At 37.8% G+C, this 26,642-nt stretch overlaps 1 protein-coding gene across 2 annotated transcripts in view; it reads left to right on the forward strand.

Moving 5' to 3' along the window:
• Nucleotides 1-26,642, forward strand: part of LOC145978018 (uncharacterized) — a 97,435-nt gene that overhangs the window by 23,288 nt on the left and 47,505 nt on the right. Inside the window, exon 1 of one of the 2 annotated variants that reach the window (XM_083110402.1) lies at nucleotides 19,525-19,650. The exons of the other annotated variant lie outside the window; for it this stretch is intronic. Within the exon in view, the coding sequence (XP_082966528.1) occupies nucleotides 19,635-19,650 (16 nt within the window). The 5' untranslated portion in view covers nucleotides 19,525-19,634. Of the gene's footprint in view, nucleotides 1-19,524; nucleotides 19,651-26,642 lie in introns of those variants that run through there. 2 annotated transcript variants of the gene reach the window in all.

A 26,642-nucleotide genomic window follows, 5' to 3' on the forward strand; every position in this document is an offset into this window, starting at 1 on the left:
AATTAATGCGCTCACCAGCGTAACGGGGGCCTAACTTTAAGGGCAGGGACATTAACCTCAGGGTCCTTTAAAGGTTAACAAAAAATACCAGTGACTTGTAAATTTTAATCAACCTGAAAATTTTGTTGTGCCTATGACTGCGCTACAGCAATCATCTTCGTCTTCAACAAATTTTATTGTACTAAGCTTTGCATTTGGCTGTTGATGTCCAGCATACACTTTGAATACATAAAGAGACTCCTTTTGGTACAAATTTCTTCACGTAAAGTTCAAATACAGTCTTAAATTACTTGTTTACATAACTACACTCACTCATTAAAAAATACAATTTTATATTATTAATAGTAAACAGTAAACTGCTCTCAACGACATGTCTCTTTTTCATATTAACCTTGTTCACTAACATACGCAGGATTTTTTTTTTCGGGAGGATATGGAATTGTAAAGGTAGATAGTATATACCTACTTCCTAGGGGGCGGTATACACAATAAGATATTTCTTGTGTTTAGAACTTTCTACTCTCAAAAATGGTAATCGGGGATCATTTTAAGGGGGGGGGTTGTATTTACCACTCTGGATTTTCCATAACTTTTCTCTGCTTCTATTTGAAAATGTTGATTTTCTCAAAATTTCGGACGGCGCTGTAGCCGCAATCAACCGCTCCCCCCCCACCTCTGTGTACTCAAGGGACCTTGTTTTATAATAGGGCGCATAGCTACAGTATTATTATACGTTACTTTATGCGTTTAGAGAAATCTAATTTGCAGGCTAACATTCTACTTCTATAATAAAGGCGATAAAGAAAATACGTATTCTTGTACCTACTTTCCTAGTTTGCCTTATGTTATGACATAATTGAAGCAAATGATACATTGAAGGTGGTTAGCAACCGACCCGTATGTTTCAATCTGAAAGATTGATTACCTTTACAGTTTTACAAGAAATTAAGGAAATTAACTGCTTTTTATGTTATTTTTTAGAGATATAGTCTGTGGTGAAATATTAGCTAGTTGCGTAATATATAATTACAGACAAATTCAAGCTTAAATTGTGGATCTAAGTATCGCTTTTATGTAAAAGTGTTCTATGTTATTACAAGACAGTGAATTTATTGAAACGTAAGTTAATATTAAATAATCTTGTGATTATGAAGATATATCCGCGTTCAAATCTAGGGCTAGAATTGACAATACCGGAAGCTTCTATAATATGTATCCTACTTTTTATACTCACGAAATAATTAGTCGCGGTGGCTTATCTGATGTTCACATGTTGGGGTGAAGTGAAGGTTGGGGTGAAGTGAAGAAATTAATTATTGAGCTGTAGGAGTTGTATAATAAGCTTCTTCATTTTGGCATTAATTCTCCGTATAGAAGTATGTAAACCATGTTTGTTGACATAAACAATTGACGATCGCAATCGGTTACGCTGTCTACAGCGTTGCAAGACTGTTGACTTGAAAAAGGCGGGTCCGCGGTAGCGGTAGGGTGCGGTAGATCAATTACCCCAGGGGCGGAGCCCGGAATCGGGGGGCAATTAATACTACTTTATTTCCAATTCCGATTCTTTCCTTACGGGGGGCAATTAATACTACTCTTTTCCAATTCCGATTCTTTCCTTACCTTGAATTTTAGATTTATGGAATCCTTGATTCATAAACTTTCCAACGATGTATCAAACATATTTTAAGAGGGATCGATTCGACATCCTTAAATCTTTGATTAAAAGTAGGTTTGGCAACAGTGCATCGAGCATACAAATTTGCTAGTTACGAAAATGGCGTCTTCCGTGTAGAAACCTTGAAGATATAGTACTACTAAATTAAGATTTTTCAATCGGTAAGTGATCGCAAATTAGCAAATAGGTTAGTTTAGGTTATGTTATGTCGTGGTAATATCAAGAACATATATTTTTGGTTCTGAAACGTAAAATATTGCGATAAACATTGTTTTCGTGGAAAAATCCAGACTTTGTGTTCGGATCAGGGAGAGCTAAATTTAACTTATTTCGCAATTTCCAGACGAGATCCCCAAATTTTAACTTCATATTCGTGATTAGAAGGTCTCATTTAGTGTGTACGCGAAATATTAACAAAATCGGAGAGGCTTCCGGTATTGTCAATTCGCTCCAAATCTAGATAGCATGGAAGGTTCTGGGCCATCCGGATAAAGTTTCCTGTTTGTAAGAAATTCAATAAATTTCATTCAAGTGAGGGAAATGTCTAGCGGTGAAAATATTAATCAAAACAGAGAGGACGTCCAAATGGAAATGAATGAAATAGTGGAAGTGAAAAAGGATACGTCTTCAAATAAAGACGGAGACAATATGGATGTTGAATCGGTTGCTAAGCAACCAAAAAGTCAGAACACAAAACGAAATCAAGCAAAAGTTAGCGGAAAGGAGGAATCTATAAATGCTCCAAAAATTTTCAAAGCAAACGTATTAGAGCGGACAATGCAATCAAAGGATAAGGTGAATAAAAATGACTTATACTATCCTGTGCACGAAGGCCCATATATTGTTCTTGTTGAAGGCGTGGAACACAATGTTGGTAGCTTTAGTTATTTGCATCAATGGACGTTAGAACCCGATTCCTTAACATAATTCACCTTAATTCTAGCTTCTCTTAAGTGACTATGTTAGGTAGTCACTTAAGAGAAGCTAGAATTAAGGTGAATTATGTTAAGGCATCGGGTTCTAACGTCCATTGATGCAAATAACTTTTACTTGAACACAGAGTTTCAGAAGTAGTATAGGGTAAATGTTAAAATCCCGAAGAGTCTTTTGCACAGAATGGAACTAATATATGGGTTACCGTTACACATAAATTTAGAAGGAGTACATGATGAAATATTTCAATAATCAAAATGGAACGAATGAAGAAGAAGATTTATCAAGAAAATGGGAATTTGTGTTAAATCCGACTAAATTGATCAACGTCACGTTTCAATCATAAAGGTTGCCCTCGCATGTAAAGCTACTCAGTGACATATTTCAGGTTCAACCTAAAATAAAATCTGTGATGCAGTGCAGGAATTGTTTTCGTTCCTCTCATACAAAGATGTTTGTAAATCCAAAGCGATATGTCAGAGGTGTGGTGATTTTGAACATGATATATGTGCTGCAGTACCTAAATGTATAAATTGTTCAGGAAATCATCTTTCAAATGAGAGGTCGTGCAGTAAGTGGGAAGAGGAAAGAGAAATTCAGAAGGTGATAGCATATGAGGGCTGTACATATCAAGAAGCAAAGAGAAAAGTTAGTTCCAGTAGTTCGTTTATGACCGCAAGAAACGATTATTCTTATGCAAACCTACTACAAGATTTCCCAGTGCTAAAAACATATAGAGCAGAGTCTTCCTTTGTACAAGCTCCAAGTTCAGCAATTACAACAGGTAACGGATATGAGGTGCTGGCCACTCTAAGAGATATGGAATCAGAGACATCAAGAAACTTATATTCCTGGAAATCTCCTCAACCTCAACTTTACAACATGGACAATTATGCTGATCGAAGACTTGCGACTATGTTCAAAAGTAAAGAAGTTATGATAAATAAAGGTATGCAAAATCTAAAGCAGTGTGACACACCTAAAACCCAAGACGAACAAGAAAGACCAGATTATATTTTACTAAATTCCCAAAGCTGTCCAACGTCAGTGACAACAACGGAAAAACGAAAATTAAGGACTAGCATCCCACAATAAGTATGACTCTCAAAAGCAAATAATGATTAGTTTATTACAAGTTATGGCGAAACTAACGTCGAACATACCTTTGGATGAGAATTAAAAATATTCTAGTCGATTGCGCAAATATAATAATCAGTAAGTTATCACATGCAAAATATGTTCTTGTTTGTGCAATGGAATTTATGTTCGTTTCCATCAAGAAAACTTGAACTCATGAAACTGATAGAAGAGCATCATCCTCTCGTTATATGTGTGTGTGAAGTATGGGGGGATGGAAGAATTTGTATTGAAATAAAAATGTATCATGCAGTACTTAATCAAAAAGGTGGAAAAGGAGTGGGTATATTTGTACATGGAAGTCTGGCATTCCAACCCATATCATTTAATCCCAATTTAGTGATTCTTCGAGAATATCGGGTGGAAGTTGTGGGAATACAAGTGCAAATTTTGAATAGAATATTTACTGTTATCTCGATCTAAAGTATATACCATCTTCTTATGCATAGCAAAAAATTGCAGTGAAGCATTTAAGGTCTATGATTAGTTCATTCAAGACTCCATTAATCATAACTGGAGATTTCAATTGCCACCACCCATTGTGGGGTCGACAGGCAGCAGATAAGTTGGGTCGAACTGTTGTTGAATGGATGGAGTTGGAGCAGTTAACTATAATAAATGATGGTTCACCTACTCATATGCCTAGAAATGGAAGTAATCCGACATCTATAGACTTAACATTAATTTCAGAAAAGTATTGTGCAGACTTTACATGGGAGGCCGATATGGATCTGAGAACAAGCGATCATTTTACATGTTATTTTTATCTGGCTTATTGCCATGCAACAAACGAAAGAATATTAACTATTCGTAAATGGAAAGTATTCAAAGCTAATTGGTCTAATTATACTAAACTTTTAAATATTTATTTCTCAGAGGATGATGGATTACAACCTGATAATATTACTTATGAGGTTTTTGTCAAAATCCTTTCGGCTGCGATGGACTTGAGCTGTCCCAGAGTGATAAAAAGTAGTCAGTAACACTTCCCAAAGATATATTGGTGGGGCAGAAGAGTGTGCTGAAGCAGAACTACATAGAGTCGAATTAGCAAAAATATACTCACGTCAACCAACTCCGGAGAATTGGATAGCATTCAGACGTTCTATGGCCAAATCAGAGATTACGCATAAAATAAAGAAAATTATTTTGTGTAAATTTACACCCAAACATGAAATTAGGATATGTGTGGAAAAGTTTCGGTCACTCAAAAATCCTCGTACAGCAAATGTAGTCCCTTTGAAATCACATTCGAAGACTGAATTTATTCAGAAACTCATACCTACAGTGCCAGACGGAGTAATTGAAACACCAAATGAATTATGTAGTTACACATCAAAACTACGTTAGGCGAAAGGTCTTGTAACTCCAATTTCAAAAGAGGAAATCTATGAAGTCATCGGCAACAGTAAACAATCTGCTCCAGGGATGGATGTAATTACATATTCAATGATTAATCACCTTCCAGATGCAGCGTTAAAAGCGATGTGCACAATTTTTAATAAGTTCTTAGAGAATGGAGAAGTACCAGAATATTGGTCCAAACAGTTGATTATTCCAATTTTAAAAACAGGCAAAGACCCTCAAGTAGGTAAATCATATAGACCTATAGCTCTGACGTCAGTTATAGGAAAGATATTTGAGAGACTGATTAAAAAAATAATAGAGTGGTTTCTAGAAAGCCAAAATATATTTCAGTTCGAACAAATAGGATTTTCGAAAGGGATTGGGATGCCAGGACGGATTAATCACTCTTTCCTCTTATATTTTCGACTCACTGAAAAGAAACAGAATTGTATTAGCTGCATTCTTAGATGTAAGCGCTGCTTATGATAATGTAGATATTAATATCCTAATCCAAACAATACAATAGCTAAAAATACCTCACAACTAAGTAAAAGATCTGTATATTTCCACTTTTTCAGTGAAAGTAGAGGACCGTATTCAGCCTGCAAAGGGTTACCTCAAGGAAGTCCTTTAAGTCCTTTGTTATTCAACATATATATGATCGGGATGAAAAGGAAATTAATTCCAACAGTCAATTATCTTCAATATGCAGATGATATCTGTATCTATATGTCCACGACACAAATTCATACTGATTTTCCTGTTTTAGAGGAACAAATATTGGAAGTGCAAAAGTGGCTTGAAAGTAAGAAACTCTCCATTTCAATGGAAAAATCTAATATTACAATTTTAAGTAAAAAGGGAACACCTGCAATAGTTCACTCAATGTCTCGAAAAACAAGAATTCCTATTACATCTAGAGTAAAATATTTAGGTGTCATCTTGGATGAAAAACTAACTTGGAAGGACCAAATTAAAGCAATACAAGTCAAATCAGAAAAAGTGTTTAATTTGTTCAAAGCAATAGCAAATACTCAGTGGGGATGTCATCCTCGAGTTATGCTTTTATTTTACAAGAATTATTTTCGACCTATGATAGATTATTCTCTATTGGCAATGTGTAACTTGACAGAAGGAAAATTGAATTCCATTGATGTCATATAAAAGAAATTATTGAGAAGATATTGAGGTGTCATGAACAGCACTCCAAAGGTAGTAGTAGCCGGCCCCCGTGGCGGAGTGGTTAGCACATCGCGCTACGACGCTAGGGGTCTCGGGACCGGCCTGGGCGTGGATGTTTGTAAGTGTCCACTCATCAATTTCATCATGTCATCACTCATCTCCATCTTTGCAAATTAGCCAAAAGTGGCACATAAAACGAAGTAAAATAAAGCAAATCAAAATCAAAAAATCAAAACAAAATGTAGTAGTCTACATGGAAGCGGGTGAATGTTCCATTTCATGTAGACAGAAGATGTTAGCAGCAAATATGGTCTTCAAAGTGAAATCATATTGAAATTATAACATATATCATAAGCATCCTTTCGACAATGTATTAAAAAATATGATACACTTACATGAAACAGGAAAAGTAACAAACAGAAAAGCTGCTATGTGGATAGAATTGTATAATTCGTTTTGTCATGAATACCAGGATGTTCTACAGATGCGTTCACGGCCTGTTTTTTTCATTAGATTATCCTCAACAGTCTCTGGATAATATTCATTTCCCTCGTTATTCGCACATATGGGAATATTATACTCAATGGCTAAGTTTTTATTTCATATACACAGATGGATCTAAAAGTGAGTCAGGAGTTGGATGTGCAGTGTACGATCCACAACATAAAACAGACCTATTATTTCGGCTTCCACAAGACTGTTCAATATTTACAGCAGAATCTTACGCAATTTACCAAGCTTTATTATATGTCCAAAAATTAAATTTGCGAAAGTTCTTAATACTTACTGACTCGCAACGTCTATTACAGGCGCTTAAATCTCCTTACAAGAGTCTTTACAGATTATCCTCTTATATTATAATTTGTATACAATTAGTTCAAACAATACAAAAAATCGGGAAAAACCATTGAGTGTACTATGGGTTAAAGCACATTGTAATATTCCTCTTGTAAAAGGGAACTTTTTTTGTTGAGGTGGTTTTTTAATCTAATATCTATGTATTAGAGGGGGAAAGATGGTTATTTTAAAATGTAAAGGAGTAATGAAGGTTTTATATGTATATTGTAATGGACAAAAATGGCATAAGGGCTGTTAAGTCCAAAATAAAGGAATGAATGAATATGTTGTTGTTTATTGTTAGCCTATAAATACAGACTGAGAGGTCCTATTGAACACAACTAATATAAGGTATTGATTACACAGACCCCTTTTAAGAGATCACGTGTTACTTTGTTAAATTCTATGAAGATTTCTCTTTCGATGGTCACAGATTCCAAGCTTATTAGTTACAACGCGCATGCGTTGTATTTAAGGTGTTGATTTAGAATGCAAATTCCAATTGCACACATCTCGTCCTTGGAAAACTATCCTTTTGAAAAGCTTATAGCCAGGTACCCTTTAATGAGAATAGCGGTGAAGTGATTATGAAAATAAAACGACAAAAAAATGGTCATCATTCATTGTCGAGTTAACGGAGAGTGAAAGTTATTTGCAGTCATCTTAAGAAGTCGCATACAAACATAAATCTTACCCGTTCGCTAGTGTTGAGTACTTGAGCACCCTCGACTTGTTCACAGTGTGTTGTAAACTTCTTCTCGCATAAAGAACGGAAGGTGCGCCATTAAGAAATAAAATGGACGATTGTTACAGTTACAGGATTTCTTCTCGGCTCCGAAGCGAAGGAGTATATTTTATTTTGCTGTTCTACAATCTCCTCGGACCAATCACCTTTACAAAGCAGTTGAAAAGCTGAAGGGAGCTCGAATGAAGGGACAAAAGCGCTTTCGTTTCCCTTCTGGGTCCCCGTGCTTTGATACGTGGCCCAATTTCTTCTTTCTACTCTTCTTGTCAAAGGACTTTCACGTCTTCGTATTGTAAATCGTTTTTTTTAAGGGAGAAACATGAATTGAAGGTTAATTTCAGAGTTTTTTTTTTTTTTTAATTTTGTCATTGTAGGGAACTGTATTGTGATGTCTCCATCTCAATATTCGTGAACAATGTAGTCTGTTCGGTATTTCAAACGTACATTTTTCATTTTAAAAAACAGTCATAAAGTGGATGTTCTTAGAAGGGGAAGATTAAGGGACAAGCCTGTTTTATTCTCGGCGTCGTCTCGGTTTCGAAGGTAAAGTCTCGATCTCATTGTGATTTCGAAATAATACAGTACTCAGAGATTTCTTGGTATATTTTGAAAACATGATACGTATCGTAAGCATTCCTGACGAGGATTCTGTGTTCTTGTGCTGAAGAATCCATTACATGCCATGGCCAGCATATTCGCCCGACCTCGACGGCATCGAAAATGCATGCGCACTCCCGAAGACAGCTATCGGAAATCGTCCGACCCACCACACAACCTCGAACAGTTCACCGTTGCTACCATACCTTATTCCTCAAGGTACACTGAACATGCTGGGGGAGGGCCCACGAATCTTGAAGAGGAACGACTGCATCAGCGATGGCCGTTGGGATTGCTGACACCCATTGTGCACCTCCGATGTTTTGGTTAGCTTTGTAACAGTGCTACTTTATACTTTTGCTTCTTGTTTCGTGTAAAACACTTCGCCTTTTCTTTCAGATAAAGGATTTTGCTTCTGCCTCATTTCCTGGCATATCCCATTTCCTTAGACACCTATTTTACATTCCATATTAAATTATCTAACATTTTTAGCACTGTGATACAGTGTGTTTTAAAAGTCCATCAGGACCTATAACTTTTAACAGGTTTCTTACAACGAAATATTGTTTGTTACACAGAGGAAACTTTAAAATTAATGTTTGATGTGGTTTGGTTCATCGCCAGATCTCCAGCTGGGCATCATTCACGTGCAAACACTCTTGCAATATTCATTCAAATCCGAGAATTGCATTCTGACGGTGCTCGTCCGGAATGTTGTGAATCACATCATGTATCTTGGACTTCGGGTTTCTTCGCATACCTATACCTGGATCTTGACATGTCCCCACAGTCAGTAATCGCAAGGCGTAAGGTGTGGGTGAGCTTTTTCCTCCAGCGACGCCATCTTGGAATCACATGTTCGCATGGTCACCTGCACACACGTCCTTCAGCAGTAGCAGTATGACAGAGCAAAATTTTAAACTTTCCTCTGTTGTAATAAACCTATTACTTTAAAGTTATAGCTTTTTTTCAATCCTGCAAGACTTTTAAAACACTCTGTATGATATATTTAAAATTACTATCTTCGCAACAAATTTCTACAACCGATCTCTCTTAATTTGACACACTTTTTGCTATGCGAAAATGTTTCATAAATTAAGTAAAATATTTTTCATGTTGGCAAGATGTTCAAGATTTACAAAGTGAGCATTTAATCTCTTTCTCATATTAACTTTTAAACGATAGTCTCGGTAATGTCACCTTATCACACATATTTCATCTCTCCAGTTTTAGTAACAGAATTTCTCAGTACCTTACTTTAAAATATAGCTTACCACCAACTGATAACAAGAGGTTCATATTCCTCATCGCTACTCCCAGAATACACTGCAACCGAGGAAAGCGGCGCAGATTGTGATTTCAAATTCAACAGTGTGGAAAAAAGATGTCAATATCTTCCTTTTCCAATAATTAGGAACCGTGTCTCTGGCCTTGAAAGCTCTAGAGATATCTTGAAAAGTAGTCAATTGAGACTATTAACGAATCCCGCCGGTTGATGTGATGAATTTTTAGCATCCACTTGGGCTTAATGACTCGCATCTGTCAGTTTTTTCCACCGGAAAACCACTTACTCGATGCTCATGCAAAGGCTGGCAGAAGGTAATAGAGTACTTGCGATTTCTCTACCCGCACTCCATACGCTCCTGGTGTTATCCTCAATGTGACATCCTTTTGCTAAAACAAACTGATGTTAAATAGCAGGAGATTCACTTTCTACCTCCCATGTTTACACAGAAAGTGCGCGGAATGATTAACGCAGTGAAACTTGTAAGGAAGTGAACGTTGATTAGAACATGGTCAAAATGGAACACATTTTTTGTCAAAGGCGCTTCTTCGCTATAAAAAAAACTTGACTGTCTTACGTGGTCTAGTGAAAAACGTTTCAAGAGACCACTTCAACGTTAAGCTCCGCTTCATTACCATATATCACATGTGTAGTTGGGGTTACCCTTTTCGAAGACACCCAATTTGCAGTGGCGTGCCCAAGGGGGGTTTGGGGTGTCACAACCCAACCCCTTTGGCCCATTATACCTGTATAAAAAGGACGCCAGAGGCAAGAAAGGATGACACAATGAGGTCTGACTACTATAAAAAAAAAGAGTATACGTAACCCCTCCTGGGCATAATCCTGGGTATGCCACTGTCCAAATGTAAATCTCCTTTCCACGTAATACACCCTGGACTGCATTTTGCCGAATAACGAGGATCTCAGATTCGACCCCAACCTCGTTATTTCCCCTGTCACTTTGTACAAGTCTGCTGCTGTCCATGTGACAGAAGAGAAGGGAATTTTCCAAATCTCTGCTATATCTGCAATAGCAGGAATAGCAGGAGTTTAAAACGCCGAATGTGTGTTTTCGGAAGGGTGCTTAGAGGGCCATATACAAATAAAATAGGTGTGAACCAAGGACGTATTTAGAGAGAGTACAAAGGATCCTGACCAGGGTGCGAAATCAAAATCTCTGTTTCTCTATGTTGTCCTTCTAATTCTATTCTTGTTACATGCTGTACTAGTCTATGTATGTTTAGCTTTCCACCTTCTAAAATAGCCATAGAATATTGGTCAAGTAGTTCAACAGCGCTATGCCTTACCTCGTCATCATCTATTAGTTTTGAGAAGATCTCATCTACTGGAATTTTATTAGGAGCAAGATAGGCTATAACGTCTAATATTTCCAGAGCTTGCTGGCCTCCACGTACTTTTTTTGGCTTTATTTTGTCGATTGTAATTTGCCAAGTTGTCATTACAGTTTCGGTGTAGCGGGCACGAATCTCGCTTGATTCTCTACTCAATAATTCATTTGCCTTTCCTTTAAATTGCTCCAAGTAACTACTTATTGTGAATTTTCCTTTTTCCCATTTATTTAATCCCTGATTTTTCACTTTAATATAAGCTACAGCTTGTCTCAGAGCTAGAGGCAAATACTGTAATTCTTCTGCTAGTCTTTTGACTTCATTCTCCTCTAATGCAACTACATCCTTAACCCTTTCACCCTCAGACAGAGAAACGTGAAAACCCTCTACATCCCAGGTTCTAATGTAAAATCTTCAATAATAAAATCATTTAATATTCCATGACAAATATTGCCTGAATCTTCATTCCAATTAATATTGTATTTCTTTGAACTTTTTAGGAAGTTCAGTGATAGCCAAAATATGTTTTTGTTTTTATATACTGTGTTATGTAATAGTACATAAAGAAATAACAATACATAATAAACATTATATATAATATGTATTGTATTATATATTGCGTCGTTATTCACTCGAAGCTACACATTTTGTAAATATTACATTGTTATATGGATATGCATAACATAATACATATAATACATAAACAAATACATATTAGTTTACATAAACGAAGTACAGAGTAGTACAGCAAGTCCACATTAAAACTTCCTACTTATTCTTGTCCATTTTCTAATTTTCTGTTGTTTTTTGAACTTTTTGAAATGTTCAGTGATAACGATAATATGATTTTTGGTATTTATTTTCTATATTTATATACTGTGTTATATAATAGTACATAATGTAATAATGATATGTAATAAAATATATATATATAACACATAAAATAAATACATTGTATTACATATTGTGTCTTTACTCACTTGTAGCTACAAATTTTGTAAATTTTACATTGTCATATGGATAACATAATATATATAATACATAAAACAAGTACATAGTAGTACAGCAGGTCCAAATGGAAACTTTCTACTTCTTCTTGTCCTTATAGTACTTAGCAGAGTGTTCCGGAGAGCATGAACCAGGTTCATCTGGCAAAATTTCCACCCATCATATGATAATGGTGTGTCTTCTTCATCTTCCGAAATGGATTCCGAAGATACGTCAGATTTTGTAGAGGCTCCAGAATTCTCCGGAATATAGTCTGAATCACTAGAATCACTAAAAGAATTCATTTTCGGAATGAAAGAAATCAACAGTCCTTCTTCGTCAACTCTCAACAAATAGGCACAACAAACGCTCCTTGCTTCTTTCCATAGTCATAAGGGGCGCCAACGTTTCACACACCTGCTGGTTATTACAGAAGGCAACAATAGAACCTTCACGGTAGAGCTTCCCAAAAAGAATTTCCCTTTTTCCTGCCTGAAACCAGATACCCATGTTTACAAAGAAAACCATACACTACGAACACATCATACGTGATGTGCTTGGTCTGCACGACCATTCTGTCAACACATCATATGTGATGTGCCTGGGGGTGAAAGGGTTAAGCGCTTTTTTTTATAAAGTCTACAGCTTCTTCTTCATTAGACTTCTTTCAAAATTCATGTAATGAGCTCAAAATTGTGAATAGCAGAAATGGATTTCCCCCACCAACAATCTAGGCATCAAAAATTCCCCCACCAAAAATTTTCGGGGCCGGAAGAGGTTACAACAAACAAAAGATAAGCAATTACTTTTAATTTCAAATATACTGTACTAAGAATAATATCGAAAACATGCACAAATTAGTGTAGTTGTGAGTGTTCAATGCCATTTCTCTCTCAAGAGTTCATTAACAAATCTACATCAACACGTACAATAAAAGTAAAACAAGAATGCAAAACAATAATTACTATGAAATGTAATAGATTTATATTAACATAAAGCAAAAACTAAATAAGAACTTACACATAATAAAACATTCAACTATTTCATAATTTATTAATATCTTTAACCAGTTAGTAAAGAACGTAATTTGCTACTTTATAATATCTGATATATAAATAAAAGTGACAATTTTATTTTGTAATTAATAATAATAATATATTTTTAATCTAGTAATTTATTTGTACTTTAAATAACATTATAAATATATCGTAGCATGGGGGAAGGGGAGGGGTTTGTACATTAATATATTTCTCCCCCCACCAGTCTAAAATGATTTCGCACTCTGGTCCTGACCCCCGAAAGACTTGCATACTAAAAATAAACAATGAAAATAAACTAGTTTAGCATTTATTGTATAATTTAGGGTTATTTATTTTCGCCGAACTTATTGGAAGGCAAGGAGGCTTTGAAGGACAGTACCAAACAAGATGTTTGCACACTACTAATTATAATGTGCAGGAAATAGTAATGAGGAAGTTTAATTTTCTCCAAATTTTGTTATTCAGTAAATATTCAATTCTTTATCTATTAGACATTAATTTCCTTGCCAGGGCATTTGCTTTTATATAATTTTTGGCCATCTTTACATGTAAGAAAAATAATGAATACGTGTTGTTATATTTCTATTGTAATGCCGTCTTTTTACCTATTTATGTAATAATAATAATACAATATTAATTTAGATGTTTTTTAATTAATATAATTATTTTAATTTAAACATTATTATTATTATTATTATTATTATTATTATCTGAGACACTTGGTTCGGAACCCCGTACTCGAAATGTATTTCCAGATACGTGTCTGATGTGTGACGACCTCCGTGGTGTAGTGGTTAGCACAGCGCGCTACGATGCTAGGTGTCCCGGGTCGAATCCCGGCCTACACACGGAGAACTAAGTACATCATATCGATTGACGCATCAGAATGCATCAATTGATGCACTAAAGTGTGTTTTATAGCTTCTTCAAAGAATCACATTCACATTTTATGCATTTGGGTGCATTTTTTGTATGTCGTGAAAGAAACACCAAAGTGCATCATTTGATTCAAGCGAGGATTTCTTTCAGTCGAGATGCACTTCAATGCATCAGTTGATGTTCCTTGATCCACCTTCCTGCATCTTTTCGGATGAAGCACTTAAACGTTTGGTCTGAGCTACAGAGTTTATGTAGCTCAAAAGAAACGTTTAAGTACATCATCGAGAAAGATGCATTCTGGTGCATCAATCGATATGATGCATTTAGTTGTCTGTGTGTAGGTATGGGTGTTCTTTATGAGTGTACCCGGTGGAGTCATATAGTGGTTCTTTAAACACCAAATCAATCAAATCTTTATGAGCGTACTTTCATCAATTTCATCATATCATCACTCATCCTCATCTTCGCGATTTGCCAAAAAGTGACAGAAAAGCGAAGTAAAATAATCCAAATCAATGTATCAAATCAAATCGACGTGCCTGATGTGAACCTTACCTTTTCCCCTTTCCCTTAGTGGTCCTTAATAAAGTGGCACATCTTTCAAGACGTCTCATTAGAGATGCATTCATCTCGATTGCAAATTCGTGCCACGATACTCCCGGCATGAAAGAACAGCACGTTTCCGCAAATGAAGACATTATCTGAGCGCGAAAACACAAGACCCTTTGACCTTCATGCAGCCCACATCCTAGATCTCTCGCACACTCCTTGTCCGTTGAACCTGAGAACTCTGAAAAGGGGTTCGTGTGGAGGAAGTCACCTTACCGATTCGGCAAAGGAGAGCGGGCACCCTTCTGGGTTTCAGATTTCCAAATCGCATAATCTCCCAAGAACCGGCTCTTCTTCGTGGACGACCTTGCTCCTACTTTCCCCACTTTCACCTTTCATCCAGGGTTTCCTTTTCCTTTCCATCTTTCCTGTGCCTTCGTTAGCACCATGTTGCCAACTGTAGGGAACCTGTGCAAATGCTCCGATGCCCGTTGGCACCGACTCACGAGGTTGGCGTGACTGAATCGAGAGATTTTATTTATTTTTAATTGGGTTTTGAGTTTTTAAGTCCATTTTGTGCACAGATAGGTTAATCGAGACTGGACCTACAGTTTAAAGTAGAATCCCGGTCCATTATGTGCCTCCGTCGGGTATCGAACCCGGGACCCCTTGAACAAGACGACGACATTAGAACTACGCCATCGGGGAGGCCCTTTTATTTTTGATTAATGTATTTAATTACTGCCTTAATTAGAGGTTATACCTCAAATTACAGAAGGCAGATAAACATATACAAATATTGGTTTGTACACAAAAAACACAAACAGAGCCAAAACAATTAGCATACATATAAACATGCATAGACCGATGATACAAGTAATCGATTAAATGATCACAAGTAATCAGATTAACCAATTGGAATCTTTCACTTGTCTTTCACCATAAAGTGTTAAAATAAGATCAAACTTACACTTTTGTTTCATGGGTGTTTTATCAAAAGCGTCTTCGCTTCTACAGTAGACTCTGTCCAGGGAATCTTTGGAGCGAGGGAACGAAAACAAGGCTCTGCGCAAGTAGCTACTCAAGAGGGATCAAACGCGTGAGAGAGAACGGGATTGCGTGGAGGGGGAAAGGCAGTCGTTTGTTCTGCTTCTGTCCGTCCACTCGCTTTCTCTCCTTCTGCGTCGACCTTTGCTCCAGAGATTCCCGGGATAGAGTATAGAATTATATATTTCACACATACAGGCTTGATTTCATTTCGGTCACGGCGGTGTAACGGTGGCCCTTTCCAAAGATACCCACACGTCAACCTCACTTCCACGTCGTACACTCTATACTGCATTGTTGCAGATTAACGATGTCCTGGCGCCTGAACCTGCAGCTTCTTCTATAGAAATTGTGTTGTGTTAACTACATGTATTTGTGACTGTCTCTTCATCCACTTCATTTTATCACCATTCATCCTCATATTCAAAATTAGCCAAAAATGACAGAAACGCGAAGTTAAAAAAATCAAATCATTCATTCACTCATTTCAGCCACGATAATTTCAATTCATTATTATGAGAGGCTGATAATTACAAGTAAAACTGTACAGATCGTTAAAAAAAACAAGCAAGAAGGAAACGATAACTGCAAACTGAAGCAGTGTTTTTGGGGAAAAGTGCCTAAATGAAGAATTAACGAAGATTAGGCAGAGTTCGGACAAGACATTTCTATTCCACACTTTAGCATGAAGGCCCAGGAAAAGAATTGTGTTCTAAACTGTCGAGACGAAACAATACAGTTATGATGACGAGAGAATAGCGAAATAAAGTAAAATGTTACTTCGTCTAGCTTAGCGGCATGTTCCTTGTAATAAATGTTACAAGGAATATGGCCACTAAGATCGTACAGTGGGATGCACAAATATTGATCGGCAAATTATCCATGATTGTTTTAATTGATTGTTATCTTACATCCTACGTGTTTATGAGAAATTTATTTTTATGCATGCTGGTACAGAGGTTGTCGGCAGCTTGTTTTGGTGTTTACTTTCAATTTATTAAAGCTCTCATTGTGTTAAACAAAGCAAGTGAATATGCTGATGGACAATTTGCTTGGTATTACTTATGCATTCAACTGTACATGCACTCGTTGTAATGCATTGTAGCTAACCATGCAATTTCCAGTCTTTGATAGTTAGGTGTTATGGATTAGAAGTATCAGATTTGTGATCAGTGATCATAAGATGCTGTTTAGATTACTCTGTCATTAGAATAATGTTCATGAACCCACATATTTGCATTGTGGATTTCGACAATGCTGGATATATACTCTATGTGATCAAAAGTATCCGGACACACCGCTAAACGTGTGTTTATCATAGAGGGCGACACAGTACTGCCATCTACCGTGTGGAACACATAGTCAGCGAACTCAGTAGTCTGCAGAAAGTGTGAGACAGCAGTATGGGATGGTCTGAGGAACTCACAGACTTTCAACATGGTCAGATGGTTGGGTGCCACTTGCGTAGGAAGTCTGTGTGTGAGATTTCCACCCTCCTAAACATCCCTCTGTCCACTGTTTCCGGTGTTATAGTGAAGGGATGTGTACAACCCAAAAGCGTGCAGGCCAACCTCCCATGTTGACCTCCAGACACCATCGAGTGTTGAAGAGGCTCGTACAGCATTATCGTCAATCATCCATCGCCACCATCACACAGGAATTCCGAACTGCATCAGGATCTACTCCAAGCACCATTACTGTTTGGCGCAATGTGCGGCAACTTGGTTTCCATGGCCGAGCAGCTGCCCATAAGTCAAACATCACACAGACAAATGCCAAACGCTGATTCGTGTGGTGCAAGAAGCGTCGAAACTGGAACATAGAACAGTGGAAAACCGTTGTGTGGAGTGATGAATCACAGTACACATTGTGGCAATCCGATGGTAAGGTGTGCGTGTGGCGAATGCCTGGTGAACGACATCTACCAACCTGTATAGTGCCGACAGTGTAACAGTGGGGTTACAGTGTGGTCATGTTCGCCTGGAGGGGGCTTGGCCCCCTTGTTGCTTTACATGGCAATGTCAGGCCACAAGCTTACGTTGACATTTTAACAGCTTTCATGCTGCCTACCGTCGAAGACCAATTCGGGTATGACCATTGTATCTTTAAACACGACCGAGCACCCGTCCATACTGTAGGGCTTGTGAGGGAGTGCTTTGATGACAACAACAACCCGCTAATGGACTGGCCTGCGCAGAGTCCTGATTTGAATCCCATAGAACATATCTAGGATGTTTTGGAATGCCGACTTCGTACTAGACCACACCGATCCACATCAATACCTCTTCTCATTTTGGCGCTCTGCGAGGAATGGGCTGCCATTCCTCAGGAAACCTTCTGGCACCTGATTGAAAGTATGCCTGTGAGAGTGAACGCTGTCATCAAGGCTATGGGTGGGCCAACATCGTATTGACTGCCAGTGTTCCCGATGGAGGGTTGCCCAAACTTGTATCTTATTTTCAAGTGGGTGTCCGGATACTTCTGATCACATAGAGTATCATTATGCAACCTTGTCTATCTATTGCATTCATGCAGACCACTCACTCCGAATTAACGTTAAGTTTGCATTGCAAGTCATGCTGCACTTGATACATCTCCACAATACACATTCGAGACTTTCACTTCTAAACATGTAAGCCGGTGTTACGTGAGCTAACGGTGCACAGCAAAGATTTTGTCAGAATTTACTCGTAGGTTTTTCAAACAAAACGTTGCAGTTTTTTGTCATAATAGGCCTATGCAACTTTATTGTTGTACACCACTTCCATCCTATGACGAACTATGTTTATCGTTTGTGTTGATAGTGATTTAGTTCTTGATACATTTATGAGCGTATTGTTGTACCATTTTAATGCAGGTTACACACAGCTTGTGTCGCATTATCTGTTAAATACGAGTATTCTCTCTCGTGAATTCCTTTGATGTAGAAAGAGACACACCAATTAAGTGAACTGTAGTCGTTAATAGGACAATATTTGAGGTAAAGCAATGGCACACAGTAATGGCGTGTTTTACGAAATGCCCTAGCTAGATCAAGAAAATATTAACTTTATCATTATTAGCTGTCTTAAAACTTCTTTATGTATGCATTCATCTTGGTACTTGTTTGTATTAATAAAATACATATAAGCTGTAGCTTTAAGTTATAACTGGTACTGGAACGCTGGTACTGCGTGTAATGTCTGCATCTGTTAAACTTGTTTTCTGTTACGATAATGTTAAACAGTTACGTTAAACTGCTCTAGCATTTCAAGCGATAAGTTTCACTGAATGCGTTATAACCTCTGTGGTCGCGTGCATGCGAGGACAGCGCCACTGGTGAGAGTGTTCTTCGCTCGATTACATCTTTGGATGATGAACCGAGACATGAAGGATAATTATGGGTTTGCTTGGTTGATTGAAGAAAGAGCAAGCTGCAGAGCGAGAGAAAATGAAAGATTATGTCCGCAGCACTTTCACGAGTTGATTATTAAGTGTTTGCAAGCCAAGAGTTTGTGAGCAAACCATGCATCAATAAAAGGGAGACACCAAATCTGTTTTCGTAGCTAGTTTCCATCTGCGAAGACGATCACTGTAAGTATGCCACCGGTTAACCAACACAACTTTTTCCTTCGCAATGTTTCTTCGTGATGTTGCATGGAGAATTTTCTCTTTCCAAGGTTTTCAGGTCACGGTTATTGAACGTTTATATTCTCGTTCTACACATTTCCTTTTACCCTGCTCTTCAAAACCACTTTTACTTGATTTCTTGTGCAGCAAATTCTCTTTCGTACGTCGACACCATGCAATTACATTGTGGACCACTTGTCTGCTTGAAATATGATAAAATGCCTGTGCTAGCTATCGGGTGCTATGGGGATTTATTGTTTTTTCCTTTTGTCTTGTGGTAGGAGGTGCTGCTTGAACATTGTGTTTTAGCGTAGGATGAAGACAAGGCTAAAAAAAGATCGAAAGGGAAAAGACGCGAAAGTTCTTTAACAGAATTTTAATTTTTTGCCCCTTTTCGATCACGTTAGTAAAAGTGATAGATTGTCACGTACTCATGCTCCAGAAATTCGGTAAATATAATTTATGTAGTTACGACTAGTATCGTAATTGGGCGTGTACGTGTGGACAAATGAAAGTTATTTGATATCAGTAGCTAGATGTATTCGTATTTTTATATTTTCCAAGCCCTTGGAAAAACTTTGAAAGCTGGTAATGGTTGACTATACTATGGTCTCCCATTCGTCCACTAACAAGTAGTATTCTCCTTGTTTCTATCTATGAATTGAAAAAAAATGTTTAGATATTTTCTATGTCCCTTTTAGGTTGGAATTGTTTCACTTACGCTGTCTTCCGATACCTACATGCAACCAATATTCATATTATGAGGATATATTTGGTTTAAAAACCAAAATTTGACAGCTATATATAATCTATATTAATTATTAAAAACTACTACTATACATAAATAAAACGGCACATAAACTGCATGTTCCTGTGTTAATATATAATGTAATAAACAATATTAATATATAGAAAAATATATAATTTATAAGCCATACTAAGTTGCATATACATACATACATACATAAATTTGAGCTCAAAACGCATCAACCTAGCTAGTCCCTAAATAGCACATTTTTTCCCGCAACTAAGCAATTTAAATTAATCCCATTTTATGTCATCGTTTCAGAATTATTTGCTCAACTTCCGAGCCGTAATAACGAGGATTTTATCTCACGCTAAGCACAATAAAATGTATATTTCTATTTGTTTAGATATCGTTATTCGATATTAGAAGAATGGAAACATGAGAACTGACTGGGGCAGTATCACCGTGAGGTTGCACTTTGAGTGGAAAGTGTCAAGTAAGCAGTCCCCGGTTTGCGCGTATTGTCAACTTCATGAATAGCAAAAGCTACCATGACAGGACAAGGCATCATGTTGAGGGAAAGGTTTCCCACCCGTCTGCTAGGGCCAGAGGTGACGCGAGTGAAAGGGCCGTGTTTCAAAAGCCAGGATGCCAAACGTGCTGGATGCGTTGGTGAGATAACGTCAGGGAAGGAGAGAATACCTTCGCTCTGGCTGTTCCATGTTTTGAAAAGGTTTTCTAGCGAACTTTCGAATACATACATCACTATTCGTTCTTTCATTGAGGCTTTTTAGATAGAATGGGGAATATTTGTTTATTGTCCACAAGTCCATTGCAAAGACATGACTTGTTTAAAACCATTATTTAGAGTTTCACATAGAAAATAAAGATAGTTGTACTATATATTCAAGGTGGCTCAAAAGATCTGGAGATTTTGGAACGCAGATTAATAAAAGAGAACACACACCGTTGAAACATGTAGTGAAGCCAGTGAATAATACGTACAAAGTATCCCATTGTTGAATTTCATACCGTTAAGTTATTTCTTGAATATTCTTGCCTCTCGTTTTCGTGCCTTAACGTTCTTCTGTCGTAGCAGGTCGAGTACAGTAAACATTGCTCTTAAGATGACTGCACAAGAATAATCACATGCTGTGAGGTCAGGCGATCTTGGAGGCCATGCAATGTCACCGTTCCTCGAAATATGCTTTGACCGCAAAGGCACGCTGCACACCGCTCCCCTGCTACATGATTACTAAATGGCAAGATGTTGTGAGCAGCACTGTATGTGCCATTCAGCGCTACCAACCTCGCAGGGTTGCCAGGACACGATTCTTTTCAGTAGCCCTTTATAAAGACACACTCTCCCTCGTACACATATTTATAGATATGTAAAAAAAATCCACTACATTATTATTATTTACTTTAATCACTAAACATAAAGTTTTTTTTGCCTCTCACCTGGTACATTGTGCAAAAATGAATTATTATGCATTATATGATGTATATATATATTGATATAACAGCAAATAGAGTACAGTTATAGTGCATGAAATATACTGACATAAACATAATATATTTTGTCATTCAACTACAAGAAAATCTCACATCATTGCACAAATGCTATTGCCACTGTTATCTGAAGCTCTGAACATGTCCTTCTATACATATTTTAGAATAGCATAAGAATATAAGTAATTAGTCACCATATGAACACACACACGCGCTGATATAAAACGTAAAAAATTTTATAGTTCTTCTCTGAGGAATTTTTGCGCTGTGGCACAAGTGTACAGAGTTATTGGTTTCATGAAGTGATTAATATAATAATAAAAAAAGAAGGAAAGGGGGGAACCCCGAAGTAGCCCAACCTCCACCCGCATACATTCAGGGGTGCCTTTAAGATAAACCCGGGCGTCATATCTGCTTAATTTTACGGTTCTCCCTTTTTTTTTCATAGTTCAATGCAATACAATACAATACAATGATACTACAAAACAATACAATATACTGGACTGGATATTCGGGTAACCAGAACAATATACCGACTATTGTTAGTAGTTGAGTTGATAGTGGATAAGAGAAGTACGAAATGATGGTATATCAAATGTTGGATAGTGATCTAGGAGAGAAGTTATAAATATGTCCAAATGTTTTTGTTAGATGTTCAAAATTATGGTGTTACTGGTTTCTCAGTAATCCCACGGCCGCACATTCTTACTAAAGAAACATTTATAATTAGTTCAAAAATTAAAAATGACACTTTAAGAACTTGCAATACACACACAGACACACTCCTATAAATTTAAGAATTATATATATAAAAAAGTAAAGTGCTCCCCCTGCTTTGCACCATGCCATGAAGACGTATAGGGGGTGTGGAGTTAGGGCCCCACACTTTCTTGATCACGGCCGATGGTGGGGGTGATGTGATCAGCACCACGCCCCAGGCCGCCTTTAACCCCCCCCCCTCCAGGTACGCACTTTGTACGACGCTGGGTGGGCGCCGGAGCCACTTGAACAGGTGGAAAAAATCCCGGTTCTCCGTTGCCAGGGATCGAACTCGGGTGTCTCGCATGGTACTCAGACGCCCTAACGATTTTCATGAAGTAACAGATGCAATTTAAGAATTATAGTAAAAATAATTTTCAATGCTTACAATAGAAATTTCTATATTCTCCTTTCGTAGTGAAAATAATATTAAAATATTAAAATGTGAAATTTTATTTATAAAAGTTATATTTTATGCTAGTTGTGATGTTAGAAGGAGCTTAGGCAACATCATGCTTCATGGAGGAGGCATGTCAAAGGAACTAGTTCGTGAGATGCGCTTTCCACATGCGACCTACTTTACTAGGACATAGCAAAAGGGGTATGGGGAAGTTAACATTGTCATGACAATTATGCTTGGTTGCGTTATCTTTTCATAGAACACATGAACTTTTAACCAAACATCAACCATCTACAGCTTGATGCACGCTTTGAAGTATCTTGCTCCAAGAAGTTTGTTTTTTCTACATTGGGCTGTTACAGATGCATCTTAGATACTGACCTTCTATCAAGTCCTAATTCTGAAGATTTTATTATTTAGTGCGAGATTGCTATTAACATAAGTGGTTTAATCTATCTGCTATCTTCAAACATGGAGGTAATAATATATTGTGTCAGTGTAATTACTGAGTTCAAATATAACAAATTCTCCGGCTATCCATTCCTCCATGTAAATTTAGGATACCAAAAATACGAGGGAATGTCAGTAATTAGATCAGAACCTTCACAATCCAGCATGATAATAGGATAGACCTAAGTATTTCCTACACAGGCACAAATCAGAATCGAAAATGGTGACCGTTACTGTGGGCAAAATGGCACAACCCTGCAAGGAGTATTTATAAATAGATGCTTCTTGTTTACAGCGAGAAGTGTTGGTACACAATTGAATCCATGAAGACTCTCATGGTTAGCCAACAATATAATGCATGATCGTTGGAAATTCCGAAAGAGCGTGCTCACTGTGGGTGCCCAGAGAACTGAATGAGGAGCAGAGAACCAAATTAAAAGGCCAGAGCTTGCAACATCCCTCCAAAGACTTCTCTGTTGCTAGTTTCTAGACACTAGTGAGACGATTGACGAGTGTATGCATAGCTACTAGTGGAAATTATGTCGAATATTTTGAAGTTCGTATGTCATACTGTATTTATTAAATAGCTGTTTGTGACCAATTTGCTGACTTCCCTCACAATAATATACAGGGTGGCCCAAAATCCCGCACCATAGGCTGAATTACAATTTCTGTTACATGTGTTGGCCACCATTGCGAAAACACAACTGTAGGCGGACACTCATCGCTTGCAGGATGTGGGTCACCAAGTCTGGTGACATTTGACGGCACTCAGAAGCAATTCGATCACACAGATACGGTTTGTTCATGATGTCAGCAGTGATGTTCGCTACTGGCTCTCGATCAGGGTGTTCCCCATCCCCCCGTGGTAGTAACCTTCACGTCCACATAGTAGAATAACTTACCGGTATACCCGCTTTTCAGTAGTCAACATGGTTCACCTACAGGAAGAAATCGCAAACATTTCACATTTGTCGTCATACGCCTATGGTGCGGGACTTTTGGGCCACCGTGTACAAAAATCATTAATGATTTTTGTGCCTGTTGAGTTTAAGATACACAATCTCCAGAGTAAAACTCAAAGTAGATATGATATCACCAACAATTAATATACCAAACGCTCCTGCAACATCCGACAAAGATAGTTTTGCCAAATGGCTATTTTCCGGAAGCAGCTGTTCTGTTGCGCGACTCGCCCACAGTTCCACGAATCCCGATTCAGCAATTAGTGGGAAAACCTTATTGAGTGAGCCCTGCAAGAAAGATCCTTGGAAGGTACATTGTAGCATGATGTGGGCGCCTCCAGGAAAGCTCAACATAGTAGCAAATGTTGACATGCTACGTCACACAGTTGTATGGCCTTTCCTGGATGCAGAGTTGATAGATAGCGACGTTCCAGCTGCTAACAATTGAAAATCACATTGCGTTTGCCCTGTGGCGTCTGCAGCGAAAATGGCAGGGCGTGTTGTGCTGTTGAATACGGTGCCACTATTCATGGATTATGAATCGATGATGATGTAGGTGTGAATGCCATTTTTCAGATCAAAGTGTGTGGTAAAGCACATGCGTAGATCTAGAGATACAATTGGCGGGACATGCTATATTCCTAAATTGAGAGCTTTAGTTACAACAAATTCTCCGTGGTTGAAATTTTCTCTTCAAAATAATAACCCTGGAGGAGTAGGTTGCGACAAATTTTAATTAAGGATCTATGCATAAATTAAAAATTATTTTCGTGTAGGACTGCAAGTTCGACAGAACAACCAATTTTCATTTTGTGGCTGTGTGGGACCTTATCGGTTGTAAACCTTTGTTATAACATAAGCTGCACTAAATGTGAAAGATAGATTAATTTTGAAAACGTGCTTTGGAATGAGATCGTTATTCCTATATAGTTTCATGCCATTGTTAATAGGACAGTAATTGTTTGATTTAATTTTTGTTATTTAGTGTCGCTTTTCTGCCACTTTTGACTAATCACGACGATGAGAATAATGTAAGCGATGATGAAATTGATGAAGAGACACTCACAAAGAACACACATGCCCAGGCCGGAATAAAAACCAGGGACCCTGGTGTCGTAGCACGCTATGCTAACCCCTTCGCCACAGAGGGCGGCTTAAGAACAGAAATGTTAATCAGTGAGCATAATTTGCAATATTGTATAACGGTGTTGTGTTTATAACTAATCATCTAGTTTTCACGTAATAATGTTTGACATAGTTAAAATTATGCTTTCGTAGCTGAGAAAAAATCTGTAATAAAAGGAATACAAAAAATATATATTGGCACGAACTGGTCTTTATACAGGAATATGCCACAGTATTATTAGTTGTCTTTATGATTAACTTTGCATGATCATCGTCTAAGTTATTGTAATACCCTCTTTGTCCAATGCATTTTCAAATATCACACTTCTTAAATTAACGGTGCATTTCTTGATATCACGCTCCCGCGAAAAATATGTATTTCACACAGAAAATAGCCTCGATACTTGATGCCAATTTTTCTTCCAAAAAGAAACTGGACACGTTCTTGAAGGAACATTCACAAATATCATCCCGGAGAAGTTAACACAGCACATTACGACGCCAGGAGTACCGGGTTCGAATCCCGGCCTGGCCATGGGTGTTCTTTGTGAGTGTTCCTTCATCAATTTCATCATATCATCACTCATCGCGATTAGCCAAAAGTGGCAGAAATATGAAGTAAAATAAACCAAATCAATCAACCAAATCCATATATCGGAGTCGAACCCGGAACATAGGCATCGAGATTAAAAGTAGATCACTTAACGTTCTCGGGCTCAAGCTGGACACATAGTTGCATCAGCATGATCACCCCTCTCGCCAAAAAACTTGATGTAGTGAACAGTATCTGGGTTCAATATATTTTTTTCTTAACTACGGTATTTAGTTGGTAGTGCATAATTATCCGTAGACAAAGGACTGATTCTGCGAGAATATAGTGGCGGAATAGTTATTACTCTTTAATTTAAGTCTATCGTATACGCGACCTAAAAGCACGCTTGGGTATTCCACGCATCTGCACGCATATTCGTTCCGCTGTCCGTCTTGCAACTAGCAGACGACTATGTTGACCGCAGGTAGCGTGTGGATTCCTTGCGGCCTGAAGTAGCAATTGCTACCTCCCACCACCCAGGTAGCAAGTGCCTCCAGAGGGCTTGCTACCCAGTTGTGCTCCAACGTTGAGCGTTACTGGAAGCGCCCATTATTACTTCCTCACATATATGGTTCTTTGAATACTACGTAGATGAGGTTCTCCAATGAGACCTGGTCCAATGAGAAAGCGAAACTCTTCTTACGGACACCCTGTTCAGAGATCCTAGTAGGTCTATCGTATTTTCCCAGTTGTCATAAAAGTACTCATCGATGTTGTCGGGCAGCGAACAATTCTCGTATGTTGGGAGGACCTCCAAACAGCAATTTGGTTGCCATAAGTTCCTTAAACGTGTCGATGTCTGAATAGTAGGTAGGTATTGTCAAATGGCTAGCTAGACCTCCGACATAGGCAGAACAGAAAACTCGTGATCGATATATAGATAGTATGCT

Source organism: Lepisma saccharinum, chromosome 24 (assembly GCF_977018435.1).
Source record: "Lepisma saccharinum chromosome 24, izLepSacc3.1, whole genome shotgun sequence".
Classification (NCBI taxonomy): Eukaryota; Metazoa; Arthropoda; class Insecta; order Zygentoma; family Lepismatidae; genus Lepisma; species Lepisma saccharinum.